The following is a 14,613-nucleotide window of genomic DNA, read 5'->3' as shown; positions in this document are numbered from 1 at the left end:
TGTGCTTTTTTCAGTTAAATGCCAAATCCCTTGGTCTGTCCACAGGCCAGATATGGTCAGTGGCCCTAATCTGGTGTCTACAGTGGGCACAGCAGGACTCCATCTGGCTGCACAGAGGGGGCCATGGGGCAACCTGGCCCAGATCCAGCCATGCAGGAGGGAAAAGGCTCTGACCTGGCCCTATGGAGGTGAGGGGTATAGCTTGGCCCCAATTCAGCCGCACAGGGGGAAGAAGGCATGGCCTGGCCACAGTATGACTGTGCAGGAGAAATGGGCATGGCTTAGCTCCAACCCACTGCATTGGGCTGGGGAATTTGGCAGGGGGAGAGGGTGATGGCATTCATGGTCACTCTTCCCTCACCACTAAACGTGCTGATCTGTGGGGAGCCCCCTGGACCAGATTTCATGACTCCATGGGCCTCAAATTGAACACCCCATATCAATAAGGAGAAATTGCTTCTGGCATTAGTGGCTGGGAACTTGACTTAGATGAACAAAGTTACTAGCCAACTAATAGTTCAGTGGGTGGGGACTGATGAGCAAAGTCCATGCTCCAGTGTCTATCAACTAGATAGACTGCCCTAGAAGGGACCTAATGTATTCTAATAATATGCTCAAACACGGATTTTAAAACTTGAACAAACTATGTCAGTTTATTAAATACCACAAATAACAACCAGAAAATACAAAATCTATTTCTGTTATACTATATTGAAAACAGCTTAAGATACTATCTATACCTAAGTCCTATTATTTACATTATAAGTGTATATAGGAGAACATACTAGACTTACAAACATATAACAACAAAGGGAAGGATGGGTGATATTTACCTAAGGAGATTACAAAGTAGTACAGCTGGGGACAGGATAGAATGAACCAGGACTACCATCAAGTATTCTCTTGTCACAATGTCGACGATGTAGTCTTGAGATACAGTAGTATTACCCTCACATCTGTCAGCGTTGGGTAACTTCAGCCATCAACTATCCTTCAGGCACATATTCTTTCTTACAGCCTCTCTTTCAGGTGCGCAGGCTCTCAGACAAGTTTAGAACCTCCTTTTATACCTAGAATGCACGTGGTACTCAATTTCCACATGCCACATAGGTCATTTTCACATGGCCCTCAGGTAATCTTCACACAGCACTTAGGTAATAACTGATCTTTTGTGCATGGCACTTGATCTTTTATGTACATTCCTCTACTTTCCTTTACCTGCAGACTGCAGGGTCACCAAAAGTTCAAACTATATCTGCAGCCCTGCAGCATCTTCACAGAATGCTATTTGTAGTTTCATTATTCTCCATTTTGGAAGCTTGAAATAAAAGATCTTGCATTATGGAAGAATCATTTGTTTTATTTTTGTCTTTGTTTATCCCTAACATGCATGCTATTTTCTAGGGCTGTGCGAAACAGCTGTGTTTCAATTCGGTTTCAGATTCGTCTGTTTCGCAGGACAGTGATTCATTTCGATGCTTTGGATCACTGTCCTGTTTCATTTCCTCCGAATCTGTTTTGAAACCCAGCCAGGCAGGGCTTTGGGTCGGGGGCTACAGGACCCCAGAGGGCAGCAGGATGGAGCTGTAGGGTGGCTCATCCAGGGGGGAGAAGGCCCTCCATGCAGGTGAGGAGACCCCTGTGTGGATCTTTGCACAGCGGAGCCAGGGAACCAGGTTGTGAGGTGATCTGCAGAGCCAGGTTGTGAGGTGGCGACCAGCACTGCACTGCTGTGTGACCTGGCTCTGCAGGGAGCAGAGATCCATGCCGGGGATCTCCTCCTGACCGCTGCCTACCCTGCACTGCACCAGATCTCTGCTCCCTGCACAACCAGGTCACGCGGCAGGGACTAGCACTGAGGGGATGTTTCTGAGCCTTCCATTTTGATTCGGATTTGGTATTTCAGGTGCCTAAATGGCCTGAAACAGCTCTGAAATGAAACGGCTGCCAAAATTTCATACAACCCTACTATTTTCTCCCTTTTTTTAGCTCTGAAAATGACCATCTCCAAAATCAGTTAATGATCTGTTATCTTTCAGCTACCTCTGTATTTCTTTCTCTCTGGCTTTCCTGCCACCGGTCCAAAAATAGATTTCTTCATTTATATTTACTAAAGAGTAATATTTGACTAGTTTTTCCATCCACCATTTTATCTGTGCTTCTGAATGGGCTGCATGTATCAGTCTCAAGCATGTGTGCTATTTTGTTTCACATAACAATCACTGTCCTAAAAGAAGGCCACATATTGACTATATTAAAAATTGTAGTCAGGTGTTAACAGTATACCTTAACATCTCATCTCATACACTTATAAATTGGAGTTGCTTTTTATGTTTTTGTAGCAAAAAATGGGACAAGCATGTCCTTTTTGTAGAGAGCTTCTGTGATGTAAAAGCCCGTTTTACTACTTGTAATCTAAGTTTTTCATAAAAAGAAAAAAGATCAGGTTATGACACCCATAAAATATACATTTCATTAAGTAATGTCTTTGACCAATAAAGTAGACTAATTTTACACATGTAACTTTCTCATTTCTGGCCTGGTAGGGTGCTAAAAATGGTTAGTTCTGCACAATTTGTACTTTAGACTGAATAAATATTTCCTTGTTTATTTGGAAGTAATGTTAGAAGAATATGTTTGTATTATGTTTTGCATTATCCTGACTGAGCTTTCTAAGCTATTTTAGGTGAAGGATTATTATGTATACTGGATGGACAATCAGAAAAGCTGAAGTTGCCAGGGTAATGATAAAAAGTATTGCATATTATGTGCCACAGGAATCTGCAGCGTTTTTCTGTTTAAAAATCCCAGATTCTTTAATTTAAAAACCCCAAATCCACTTTTTTCCATGATTAAAATGAAACGCTGCTGTATAAGTAGATATCAGTTGAACACACTTTATTGACATATTTATCATTTTTTAAAAATTGGAAACGTACCAGTGCCTCTAGCATTAGAATAAAATAAATTCTAATACCTATATGTTTTGGCATTTGACTTTGTTTTTTTTATCATACAAAAATCAGCGCTCCCCTTGCCCCCTTTGCTCACCAGGATGAGGGTCCAGCTGCAGCTGTCACCCCTGCTGCCTTGTGGTGCTGAGCATCCCTGATATGCTGGTGTCCTGCCCCTGCCCATACCATTGCTCCGTACTCCCAAGCCACAGCCCCCACCCCACCCCAGCCCTGCCTAGTGTCCCTCACTCCTGACCCACAGCTTCCTGCTCCCCCAGCCCTACTAGTCGCAGGCCCCCAGCTGCCCCCAGACCCATGCAGGCTCACAGGATAGTGGTCTGAAGGGACACAGTGGGGATGGCCTCCATCACGAGGTGCATATAGCACACCTCATGTGGAAGCACAGGCAGTGGCTGGGGCACCACAGGCTGCACTGTGTCATTGGCTGGGGCTGGGGCCGGGGCTGGGGCTGCAGCCCAGGGGGAGGGACTAAGCACTGCACTCCACTCCACTCCACAGCAGTAATATTAAGCTGAGTGTGACTGTTGCCCAGGCCATGCGGGCAGCAGGAGGAGGGTGAGGGGCTCCAGGCCAGGGTGTAGTGGCTGCAGCTGTAGCAGCTCCAGCTCGTGCAGGTGGCAGCAAAGCAAGTCCAGCCCCAACGTAGGCTGGAGGGAGGAGGAGGGGACACCTGTGGCAACCCTCGCCCTGGACTGGGGATCCCATACCACACCAGGTGTGCTGGCCTGGCCACACATGGCCCCTTCTCTCTGGCAACATCTCCCAGCTGTCCTACCCCTATCCCTGCCCCTGAGAGAATAGGCATCAGCCCCTGGCGCTGCCAGCCTGGCCACACAGCTCCTTGCCGTCCCCAAAGGGCCCCCCTGCCCCCTTCCCCTGCTGAATGGGCAGGTCCTTGTAGGTGGGCCTGGCTGGCAACAGCGCAAAGCTGGGCTCACTAGCAGCATCATGGAACGCTGTCTCAGACCCCCCTGCCTGCTACAGCCCTGGGGCCCAGACTTCCCCTAGTGGCAGCAGGTACCCACTCTGCACACACCCCTGCCACACACACATATGTGCCCTGGATGGCCCCCAACTCCTGGCCCTCCAATCCCCACCATAACATAGACTTACCTGTATCCAGATGCCGGGGCTGCACCCACCACTCTACCTCACTGTATGCTGCCCGTGTGGCACCTCCTGCATGCACATGATGCCCCCTTCCTCCAATTGCCCTCTTCCAGCTCCCAGCAAGGGGAAACCCACGGTTTCCTGTTTTTCGCCTTTAAAGGGGGAAATCTGCATTTTTCTCCTTTAAATGAGAAAATCTGTGTTTTTTCCACAGCAAATGGAAAAGTGGGATTCCTGGTAATCTGTAATACTTGACTATTAAAGTACGGAGAACTTTGGAACTGAAAAAAACTGGAATTGTTATTCAGTCGATGTCCCTACGGGATTACAATATGTTGAAACACATCCCTGAATAAAGGATCTAATTTATAGCATTAGAGTAGTAAAGGCTGATACAGATTTTATGTTTTTTTTACTTTGGGAATAGCCAATTGTTTCTAATTTTCTTTCAGTAAAAAGATTCAGAGAACCAAAGCATGAAAGACGTCCTTGGAGGATATGGTAAGTGTTTAATATTAATGATTCTTAGAGAGCTTTTTATTTCATAGATGTTATGGTAAGTGAAACAATGATCACTTGCATACAGTGTAAAATATCTGAAAGCACTTTTCTGAAGTCAAATATTCTGAAATGAGAAGTGCTAAATTAGTCATGCCTTGTGGTATATTTCCCCTGCTTATTTTTTCTTATTTCATACAACTTAGAAAACTGTAAACATTTTTTAAAATATTTTTTGTATTTGGAGTTGTGTATTTAATTGATAGAACTGATAGAATTTGGTCCAAAGTGTCTAGAAATTTGAGTTTATATAGCAGACTTTTTTTTCAAAGCTGGTAGATTTTAGCTTTCAACTGATGCATTTACAGATGTGTAAATATTTTAGGTTTCCACACAGTATTTCTTATTTTTCTGGTGTTATTTTTTTTGGGGGGGGGGGACGGGGGACAGGAGTTGTTTATGGAAACATTAATCCAACTTTTTAGAAAAGACATCAAATAAATGAGTATCAGTTCAGGTATCAAGAAATTATAGAAACAAAGTGGGTTGGAAGGGACCTCAGGAAGTCATCTTGTCTAGCCCCCTGCTCAAAGCAGGACTATCCCCAAATATATCATCCCTAGGTGGGTCTTAAAAACCTTTAAGCATGGAGATTGTACAACCTCTCTGGGTAACCTATTCCAGTGCTTTACCCTCCTAGTGAGAAAGAAAGGTTTTCCTAATATCTAACATAAACGTCCCTTGCGGCAACTTGAGACCATTACTCCCTTTTCTGTCATCTGCTACCACTGAGAACAGTCTGGCTACATCCTCTTTGGAACCACACTGCAGGTAGTTAAAGGCTGCTATTAAATTGCCACTTAGTCTCCTCTTCACAGAAGTCATGTGTCCCAGCCTCTAACCATTTTCACTGCCTTCTGCTGGACTCTCGCCAATTTGTCCACATCTTTTCTTTAGTGGGGGGACCCAAAACTGAACACAATACTCCAGATGTAGCCTCACCAGTGCTGAATAGAGGGGAAGAATCATTTCCTTCAATCTGCTGGCAGTGCTCGTACTATTGTAGTCCAGTATGCCATTAGCCTTCTTTGCAACAGGGGTACAGTGGCTCAGATTCAGCTTATTGTCCACTGTAACCCCCAGGGCCTTTTCTGCAGAGCTGCTGCCCAGCCAGTCAGTCCCCAGTCTGTACTGGTGCTTGGGATTGTTCTGTCCTAAATGTAGGACTTTGCACTTGTCCTTGTTGAACCTCATGAGATTTCTTTTGGTCCAATTCTCCAATTTCTCTAGGTCTCTCTGTGGTTCTTGCAGAACTCTACAATGTCCAATGACCTCATTTTGATCAAGAGGACATTGTTGATAGGACTGTAACTGCTGCTGAAACTGCTGCACATTGTAAAAAATGCCTATTATTTGAACTAATATTTATCATATTAGAAAATGATTTTCCTTTTCCAATTTTTTTACTCATGAAAAGAATAATTTGTGTTGTGTAATTACACTGCAAACTTATGTTAACGTACTGTTAATTGAAAGCCAGTATAGCTATTTATACTTTCAGACTAAAATATCAGCATTGGTTTGCATTACCAAGTTGTTAAGGCACAGATACAATAGCCAGTGATATAATTTTATGCATGAACCAAAAAAGGATTGCAGTCTCTAGCAAGATCTTGCGTTATGTTGTATACAAAAGCCCACTGAAGATTAGGCTAGATTTAGTGTTGCTACACTAAATTTCAGTAATCCAAATGAAATACTGATAGTACCTCCCCATTGCTTAAATTATAATAGAAAATGTGGTAATGTGGTCTCAGGTTACTAAGACTTTGTTTACCAGTATACGATGGAATATTTACAGGCAGACTAATAAACCACATATAAAGCTGAACTTTGCCAGATAAGCTAAGAACTGTGAGGTATTATTTTTCTGTGTATTGACTTGCCAATTTGAACAATTTAATAATTATCATGGCTTTCTAACTAATTCATATGAATTAGCAAGGCTTTACTGTGTTTTACGTCTTAATGTGAGTACCTCTTGAAATCCCGTCTTTATTTTGTACAGGTTTTTAGATACTTCCAAACAAGCCATAGGGATGTTGTTCATCCACTTTGCTAATGTGTATTTATCGGATCTTACTGAAGAGGACCCTTGTTCACTGTAAGTGCCATTTAAGTCAGCTACCCTCTAAGAAAAAGCAGCTATATTTAATCTAAAGTTCTGTTGATGATTGGTGGAATGGAAGAAAAATCATTTTGAGGCTAAACAAAGAGTCCTCTGAAAGCTTCTTGCCTTAAGAACATATAATCAAGCTTCAGAATTTTGGTCACTTTCTGGTCAGTAGGACCTATTAAGTGTTGTGCTATGACACACCTTGTACTGAAGGAAGAAAAGAGCACCTTGTATCACCAGCAAAATATTAGGGAGAATCATAAGAGAAGGTAAAACTAGCCCAAGACTTACAGAAATGGGGACAAGGAGGCAGTAGGGGATCTTAGAAAGCAAAGATCTGATATGGGCTTCATTAAGTATCCCAAAATCATCCTTTCTTCCAATCTGGCATTCATGATTTGTGAAAGTGGTATCCAGAGATATTTTGCAATGGCTCTCCTGTCTGTGTGCTGTCTCTCAAAATGTATTTGTTTGCTGAGAAATTTTCCTCAGCATCTAAACATCAATACTGTGCTCTGAGCAGTGTGACTAAATGGATAAGTATTTCATAACAGTGTACTAAAAATGAAGGCTTTGAGACAGTTTTCAACTCCTGGATCTTAACAACTGCTACAGAAGCAAATGGGTAATACAATTTGGGGAGATTATTTTTGTTTCTGTTTGGTTTGGGAGGGTTGTTTCATTTTGTTTTTAAAGGGGCTCCTAGCCAAAGGACCCCACACGCTAAACTTCTGACAGTAGATTATATGAAACCATTTCAGTGACCTAATATTTTGGGCCTAAAGAGTTGTCCTTTGTAAACCACCCCAACTACTGCTGCAACAGCTATTCAGTAAATTGTCAAGTTACATAACTCCTTTTACAAGCTCTTCTCTGTAATATGAAAATCTCATATTTTACAGAGGCAGACATGGTTCTTTGGGTAAATGCGATATCTTTTATTAGACCAACTAAATACAAACTCAGATTTTACAGATGAACTCATTCCTCCTTAGTTTTCTTGTAGCTTCCACAAACTGTAAATAAATACCTATCGGGCACTTTTTTTCTCGTCCTGCCTCTTGACAGGGTAAGTGAATGTGTAGTTATATACAAATGGTGTAAGCCTAAAATGTTTCTATGGTAGCCTGGATAAAGCATTCATCATATATAGTAAGATTTAAAAATTCTTAAATTTATGACATGAGTTTGCCTGTAGATTTATCAGATGTGCTGGATAAAAATTGATTTTCTCAATTTATAAAAATTCCTTTTAAAACCTATAAGTGAATAAAAATAAAATTGAATAAAAATAAAATAGGATAGCATGTGCTTTACTAGTCCTAAAATCTTGAGGGAGATGGTAACCAGGAACAAGCAGCTTAATTTAACAGATACAGATAATTTTTTTTTCAGTTTTAGTAATTAAGTAATACATTCAAAACATATTTTGATTAAATTATTTTTCAAGTGTATCCAGATTCATTTAGGGCAGTCTTATTTAATTTTCAGAAAAATATTTTTAAATGCTGTTGAATATTCAGTTTTAGATGCATTCTCATGATACACTTATTCCTTTGCCTTTTATTTAAATTCCCAAATCCATCTAAATACAACTTGACAAAAATTTTAAAAAATCTTAATATATTAAATAAAATACATTAATTCAGATATTAATTTTATATTAAGGTACATACTTGCATAACTTAACAAGTTAGCAAGAAAGGACCAAGAAAACTCTTTCTTTAGGAAAAATATTAGAAAATACAAATGAACAGCAATATTAAAAATCTTTAAATCAAGGTTTCTGCTTCCTGATTTAAATCAATCCAGCCATACTGTGTACATTTACTTTTCTTATTATTAACCATACACTGGAACTATTCTATTTTGTAACAGTACATAGTCCAGAAGATGTTTATAGTACTTTTAGTTTACAAATATTAAATATGACTCCATAGTGTCATACAGCATTCATCACCAGTATGTGGAGTAGCTCATAGGGTTCCTCTACACATTACAGGTATTACACAATTAACTGGTTAATTGCATAGTTAACTGAGCAGGTATAGATGCAAAGTACCTGTCACAACATAAAAAGGTCCAACCAACTATGAAGTTAGACCTTGAAAATGTATACTAATTTTATAACTGGTTGCCATCTAACTTTAATTTGCATGTATAGCAGGGTCTCTGCCGTGCACAGCTGGGGGGGGAGTTCCACAGCTGAAGGGACTCTTAATCCCAGTAGCACCTAGCAGCTGCAGACACTGGGTCCCAGCAGCCCCAAGAGTGCATGGTGTGACCCCATTGCTGGGAGATCACACAGCACCCTTACAGGGTGAGGAGGATCCTTGCAAGCACTGGCAGGGGCTGATGGGAGTCTGTACTTCCAATAAGCTCCTACTGCTGCTTGCAGGGAGCCCCTTCACCCATGCCTCTGTGCATGTGCTGAACACAGGAGCTGATCCTTATCACCACCAGTCTCACAGGGAGCCCCATTATCCTTACTGCCTACAACTCAGGAACTTTGAAGGATTTCTGGTGCTCAAATGCCAGCACACTGGGAACTTAAAAGGGCTCTCAGACAACAGCTGTACACCTGCAGTAGCTAGCTCTTGGGTTGGCCAGAAAATAGACTCAAAGGCCTGTCAGTAAGCCTGTTTCAGCTGTGGAGAAGCCCTCTGTTGTCCCCTGGCTGGAGAGTAGGCCTTTGGTCCACTCAGGTCAGGGGGCTCTGAACACATAGCTTTGTCATGCACTTTATTTTTGTAGCACAAAATAAAAAATACCTGGAAAAGGCAAGATAGAGAGTTCATTTCTATAATTCAGAAAGCTGCAAGATAAGGATTCTGAAGATTCTTTCTGGTATCTTTTTAAATGCTCATAATAGTTAAATTGTAATTTTAAAGACTTGATTAGAAATGAGTAAGCAACACTGTATTTTCCAGTTTTACAGCAGCAATAATGGTATCACTCTGATTATTCTATGAAACACTTTCTGTTCCAGCCCTACTTCTCTATGATTTCTGTGATTACAATATGCATTCAATGCATTTTATGATTAACACTTACATTTGTAGAAGTATCAATTCCTACCAGAAAGTTGTGTGTATGAGCTTGTGACAGTAAAGCATGTCAGCAGAATCTCTGGAGGTTTTATACTCTATTAGCCTCTCCCTAAGCTAAGGCTAGTTTGCTAGTTTCCAGATCTAACCCCTGAGTTCTTGAGACTACCATTTTACCCTTTTATATCCTGTGCCTGCTTTCTAATATTTGTTTGTTCATCAACACAGCTTTTTTTCCCCCCTAATCATTAGAGGGTACCAGCAGGGGCCAAACTTTACCACTACAGATACGTAAGAAAATTAAAGCTCCATTACCCTTATTACAGGGGCACATCATCCACCCTAGAAGAAGCACTGCTACCTAGGATTCTATTTGAAAGGAGGTAGAATATAAACATGAACTTAAATCCTATATGAATCCCTGTGGATAATTGGATTGTCCAACCGATGGCCTTCAGGCTGCTTGAGGTCTGCAAGCGGTTAAGTTGTGGCCACTAGGCTCCTGCCATGTCCCTTCACTTCATCTGAACAGCAGCTGGAGTCTAGACTTACTCTTACTCCTCCAGCTTTGCTGCCTGTCCCTGGTGGGGGTGTGGATAGAAGAGGAGTACAACATGGTAACATGGTGCTATGGGGAAGCTGAGGGTGAGAGTGGGTGCCCAAGTGCAGCAGTGGGGGTCAGGACACAGGTTCACAGTGCAGCTGAGGTAGGGGCCTCTGTGCAGCCCAAGGCGCCCATGGCTTGCCCTGGTACAGTCCCCAGCCACGTAAATTGCACAGTCCTAGTGTATAACATAACATATAGCCAGGAGTCTCTTAAAATAGGAATGCATCAACTCTGTGTAACTATTGAAATAGAAGATTGCATCATCAAAGTATTTTAATTATTCTGTCTAAAGATACTTGTGGCATTGTACACAAACATTCTGAATATAAAAAACTGCCTTAGCTGAATTAGAGTGGTCCTTCATCTTAACACTGAACTAATTTAATTTTCCCCAAAGTAGATTTAAGTTTCATCTCAGGTAAAACTTCTTCACTTTTAGAACTATGAGCCAGTGCAATAGACTGCCCAGGAAAGTTGTGGAATCTCTATCCTTGGAGGTTTTCAAGAGGAGGCTGGATAAGCATTGTTCCAGGATGTTTAGGAATAGCATTCCTGCATTCGTGTAGAATAAGGGGATCAAACCTATCCCATGAATAGTTCCACAGGCCAGGCTGAGCAGCTCTGCAGGTATATTTGACCCTCCCCCCCAATGTAGAATTTAAGCCAGATAACCCTTGAAGTTCCATCCCTTTAATTTGAATTCCAATTTAAATTTGGTAGATACAGATATAGTATCATGCATGTATTCTGCTTCTGCTTGCTACATGCACTACTTTTCAACAGAAAACTATTAATTTTAGTGTCTCCATATGTAAAAAGTTGTACCTTCCTTTGATATTCAGCTGAAACAATTCATAGTTTCTTCCTTGTCAAATTTTGTTTAATTTTTTTAATTTAGCTGTGTTTTTAAGCAGTATAGAAACACACTTGTTTTTTGGTAAAATCTTGTTTTCTATCTCCACTCATGTGTGTGGTTCCCAAATACAGTGAAGTGAGGGGAAGGGGGGAAACCTGGTTTAATTAGAAGACATAACGTGCAAATTGCAAGTTGTACATGGAAGTTTAATTTGGAACTTAACTTGAAGAACAAAAGAATAGGACAGCTCTAAAACTATTTAAAATGTAAGTCTAGTATATAGTTACAGGATAAATGCCTATTCATTTTTTTTAAATCTCACTGATATCTTGACTTTTTAGAGACGCATGCAAATATAACTTTTGTCCATTGCAGTGATAGAATATCCCTAGCATCAGGAGACAAGGCTCACCATGCTCACTGTTCTTCCTTACACACTTTTTCTTCCTTCCAGGTACCTTATAAATTTCTTGCTTGATGCCACTTTAGGAATGCTGTTAATCTATGCTGGTGTGCGTGCAGTCAGCAGCATAGTAGAATGGCAACAGTGGGAGTCCCTTCGTTTTGGTGAATATGGTAAATATTTCTAACCTTGCAGTGAAATCACTTACATAGTAGAACAAGACAATGACACTTTACTTGACCTTCTTAAAATCATTACACACAATGTTTATAATACTCAGTTCTAACATTTGATTTCTGTTGAGTTCTTGAATCTGAAGCCATTTAATATATTAAAAAGAAAAAAAAAACCCTTCTAAAGACTTAATTAACCATGTTTGAAAGATATCTGTTTTGGAAAAATAAGTGAAGCTTATTAGACATTAAAATCTTAGCTAATTTCCATACAAACACTTCAACGTAGTGTGCTCGTCTACATGTGTGCTTTAATGCGCATTAAAGCGTCACTAAGAAAAATGCTATTTAGTTAATGGAGCAGGTTCCATTCATCAAGTCTGCTTGAGTGTGACAATTGCCACACTCCAGCAGCCTCCTGTGTCTTGTGTATCAGTGACCTTGCACTTAGAAATGGTGGCAGGGGCACTTGATCTAAAGTTCATTGAATGAGCTTTAGCTCAAGCACCCCTACAGCAATTTTTAAGTGAGGGGATGCTGATACACGAGACGTGGAAGTGCTTTAATTAGAGTGGCTCTCAGAGCCGCTCTAATTAAAGCACTGTCCCCCATCCCCACCCTGGGAGCATGTGTAAAAGTGCCTCATGCTCTTTGGTTAATGCACATTAAGACAGGCTAATGCATGTTTTCTCACAATGAAGGTACTAGATGTAATGTGTATTAACTAAAGCACTTTAATGCACATGTAGGTGTGCCCAGCTTTCATCTGGCATTATCCCCTTCTGAAGGCTGTGGTCAGGTCAATTAGGCACAACTCTTTAACTTAACTGAACGTCCAGCTTCTGTTGATAAAGGATTGTGAGTCCTCTAGTGATGTTTAAGATAAATCCACTCTTACCATGGTCAATTAAAGGAAAAATTCTGTATTGTTTAAGAATTATAAGTTGGTCTGTATATATACAGAAAGGCTCATTCCATTGTGTTGCCACAGAATGTTTATTTCAAATTTTTTGCTGCTGATCAAGGAATGACACGGTGGTAAAACTAAATTGATCTAAAAGCTTTACCTCAGTTCTCACTGTGCCATCATCTAAAGGAAAAGAGAGAGGTTTTCCAAATTTTGTCTATTTGAAGATCCCTGAGGAAAACTCCAGGTGTCCTGTTCAGTATTTCCAAGTTGCACCATTCTATTCCTGCTCATCTGGCTAATCCAGATCCCTCAATCTTATGGTTTTGGAACAAAGATTAATGCCTGGAATATATGTAAACTGTTAGATGGTTAGTTCCTTCAGGCAAGAATCATGTTTTATGTCTTGCATGAGCGCAGTTATGCTTTGCAAATAATAATGTAAAAAATTACATATTTTTTTAAATTAGATGTTCTTTGCTTAATGCGGAATATCAACTTCTTTAAATATACTATAACATGTTGCCTTTTTATTTTTTTAGGCGGTTGGTCAATAGATAATCCTATTATATTGGTACCTTGAGAACTTTGTGGCTAATTCCTGAACAAATTATTTTAATTGTTAAGCCTTTAAAATCAGATGTTGTGATAGAAATGCTGTCAGAGACACAGTATAGTGGAACAGTGCTTCTGTAATAACCATACTTTATTTATATAAAGTTGATTTGTTTATGTTGGACTTCTAATTGTGAGCTGCTGTCTGACCACCCCTAGATATTTTGTGTCATTGACTGGGTCCAGGGTTGCCAGGTCAAAGAAGACCACATGTAGGTACTGTTAGTTTTATCGTCTGGGGCAGGGGGACAAAGCATTTTAATTTTCAGACCAAAATGTAGTATTCTTATCAGTAGACAAGTTCACTGTAGCTCAAAGATAAAAAGGAAATCTCTCTACTTTCTGCATGCTTAGTATTTTATATTCACTTCCCGTTTCAAAAAGGAAAGAAATATATTTTGTTTGTTGGTAAAGCCACAAAAATTGGCTGGAGAAATATGTAAAACTTGTTTTTTTGGAAACTGCTGACATTTCAAGTCTCTGTTACTGTATAATTTCACTTTTATCATCTCTCAGTTATTTTTAAGACACTTAACATCCTCAAATCAGCATAATTAATACCACTTATATATGTTCCTACATATACATTTCTCTGTAGAAAATGAGGTGGAAATCTGTATTTTTTCTTGATATAGTCATTTATACTTTGCATTAAGAAAAATAGGAGCTTTTCATTTGCTTTGGTCATTGAGCATTTCCTATCCAGTTGCGTACATATTTTAATTTCAATTTAATCCTTGTTTCCATTGCCAGTTTGATCTTAAGTTTTCTAATGGTTTTCTATAGGTTTTTGCATTTTAATTAATCTGCAATCTCTGAACTTAGCTCAGAACAAAATTTGCGAATGAAGCAATGGTAGGCATCATTGCAAAACAACTGTGAACAAGTATTTCTGTCAGTTAAATGGTGGAATGGGATAATCTGAGGGTACAAATAGAAGTAACAAGTGAAATGTTTAAGAGGTGTTTGAAATGTTTCAGCGGGCCAGCTCTACATATGCACAAGCACTTTAAAACATTTCAGAAGTGGCTGAAGCTCTCCCATATAGTATATCTTAAAATGAGGTATGATTTTGAAGCATTTCACTTTGTTACTTGTATATGAGGACAGGGAGGTTAAACCTGCCAGATGCATCTCTCGGTCCTCAGGCATTGCCAGGTCCCTATGTGGACCTCTTGTATTCCCCCTTGGTAGTCCCACCCCCATCAGCTCCTTGGTTACCTGGGCCCCTGCTACCACCAGAGAT

The 14,613-nt window shown here is 40.2% G+C and overlaps 1 protein-coding gene across 2 annotated transcripts in view; it reads left to right on the top strand.

The window, feature by feature from the left end:
- Positions 1-14,613, top strand: part of STIMATE (STIM activating enhancer) — a 61,739-nt gene that overhangs the window by 18,972 nt on the left and 28,154 nt on the right. For both annotated transcript variants that reach the window (XM_090021046.1, XM_090021045.1), the window contains exons 2-4: positions 4,538-4,586; positions 6,652-6,747; positions 11,724-11,845. In XM_090021046.1, the coding sequence (XP_089877172.1) occupies positions 4,538-4,586; positions 6,652-6,747; positions 11,724-11,845 (267 nt within the window). The remainder of the gene's footprint in view (positions 1-4,537; positions 4,587-6,651; positions 6,748-11,723; positions 11,846-14,613) is intronic.

Source organism: Crocodylus siamensis, chromosome 11, assembly GCF_052110815.1.
Source record: "Crocodylus siamensis isolate JL-2025a chromosome 11, ASM5211081v1, whole genome shotgun sequence".
Classification (NCBI taxonomy): Eukaryota; Metazoa; Chordata; order Crocodylia; family Crocodylidae; genus Crocodylus; species Crocodylus siamensis.
Note: the sequence above shows the minus strand (reverse complement) of the source record. Positions and strands in the feature narration are given on the sequence as shown.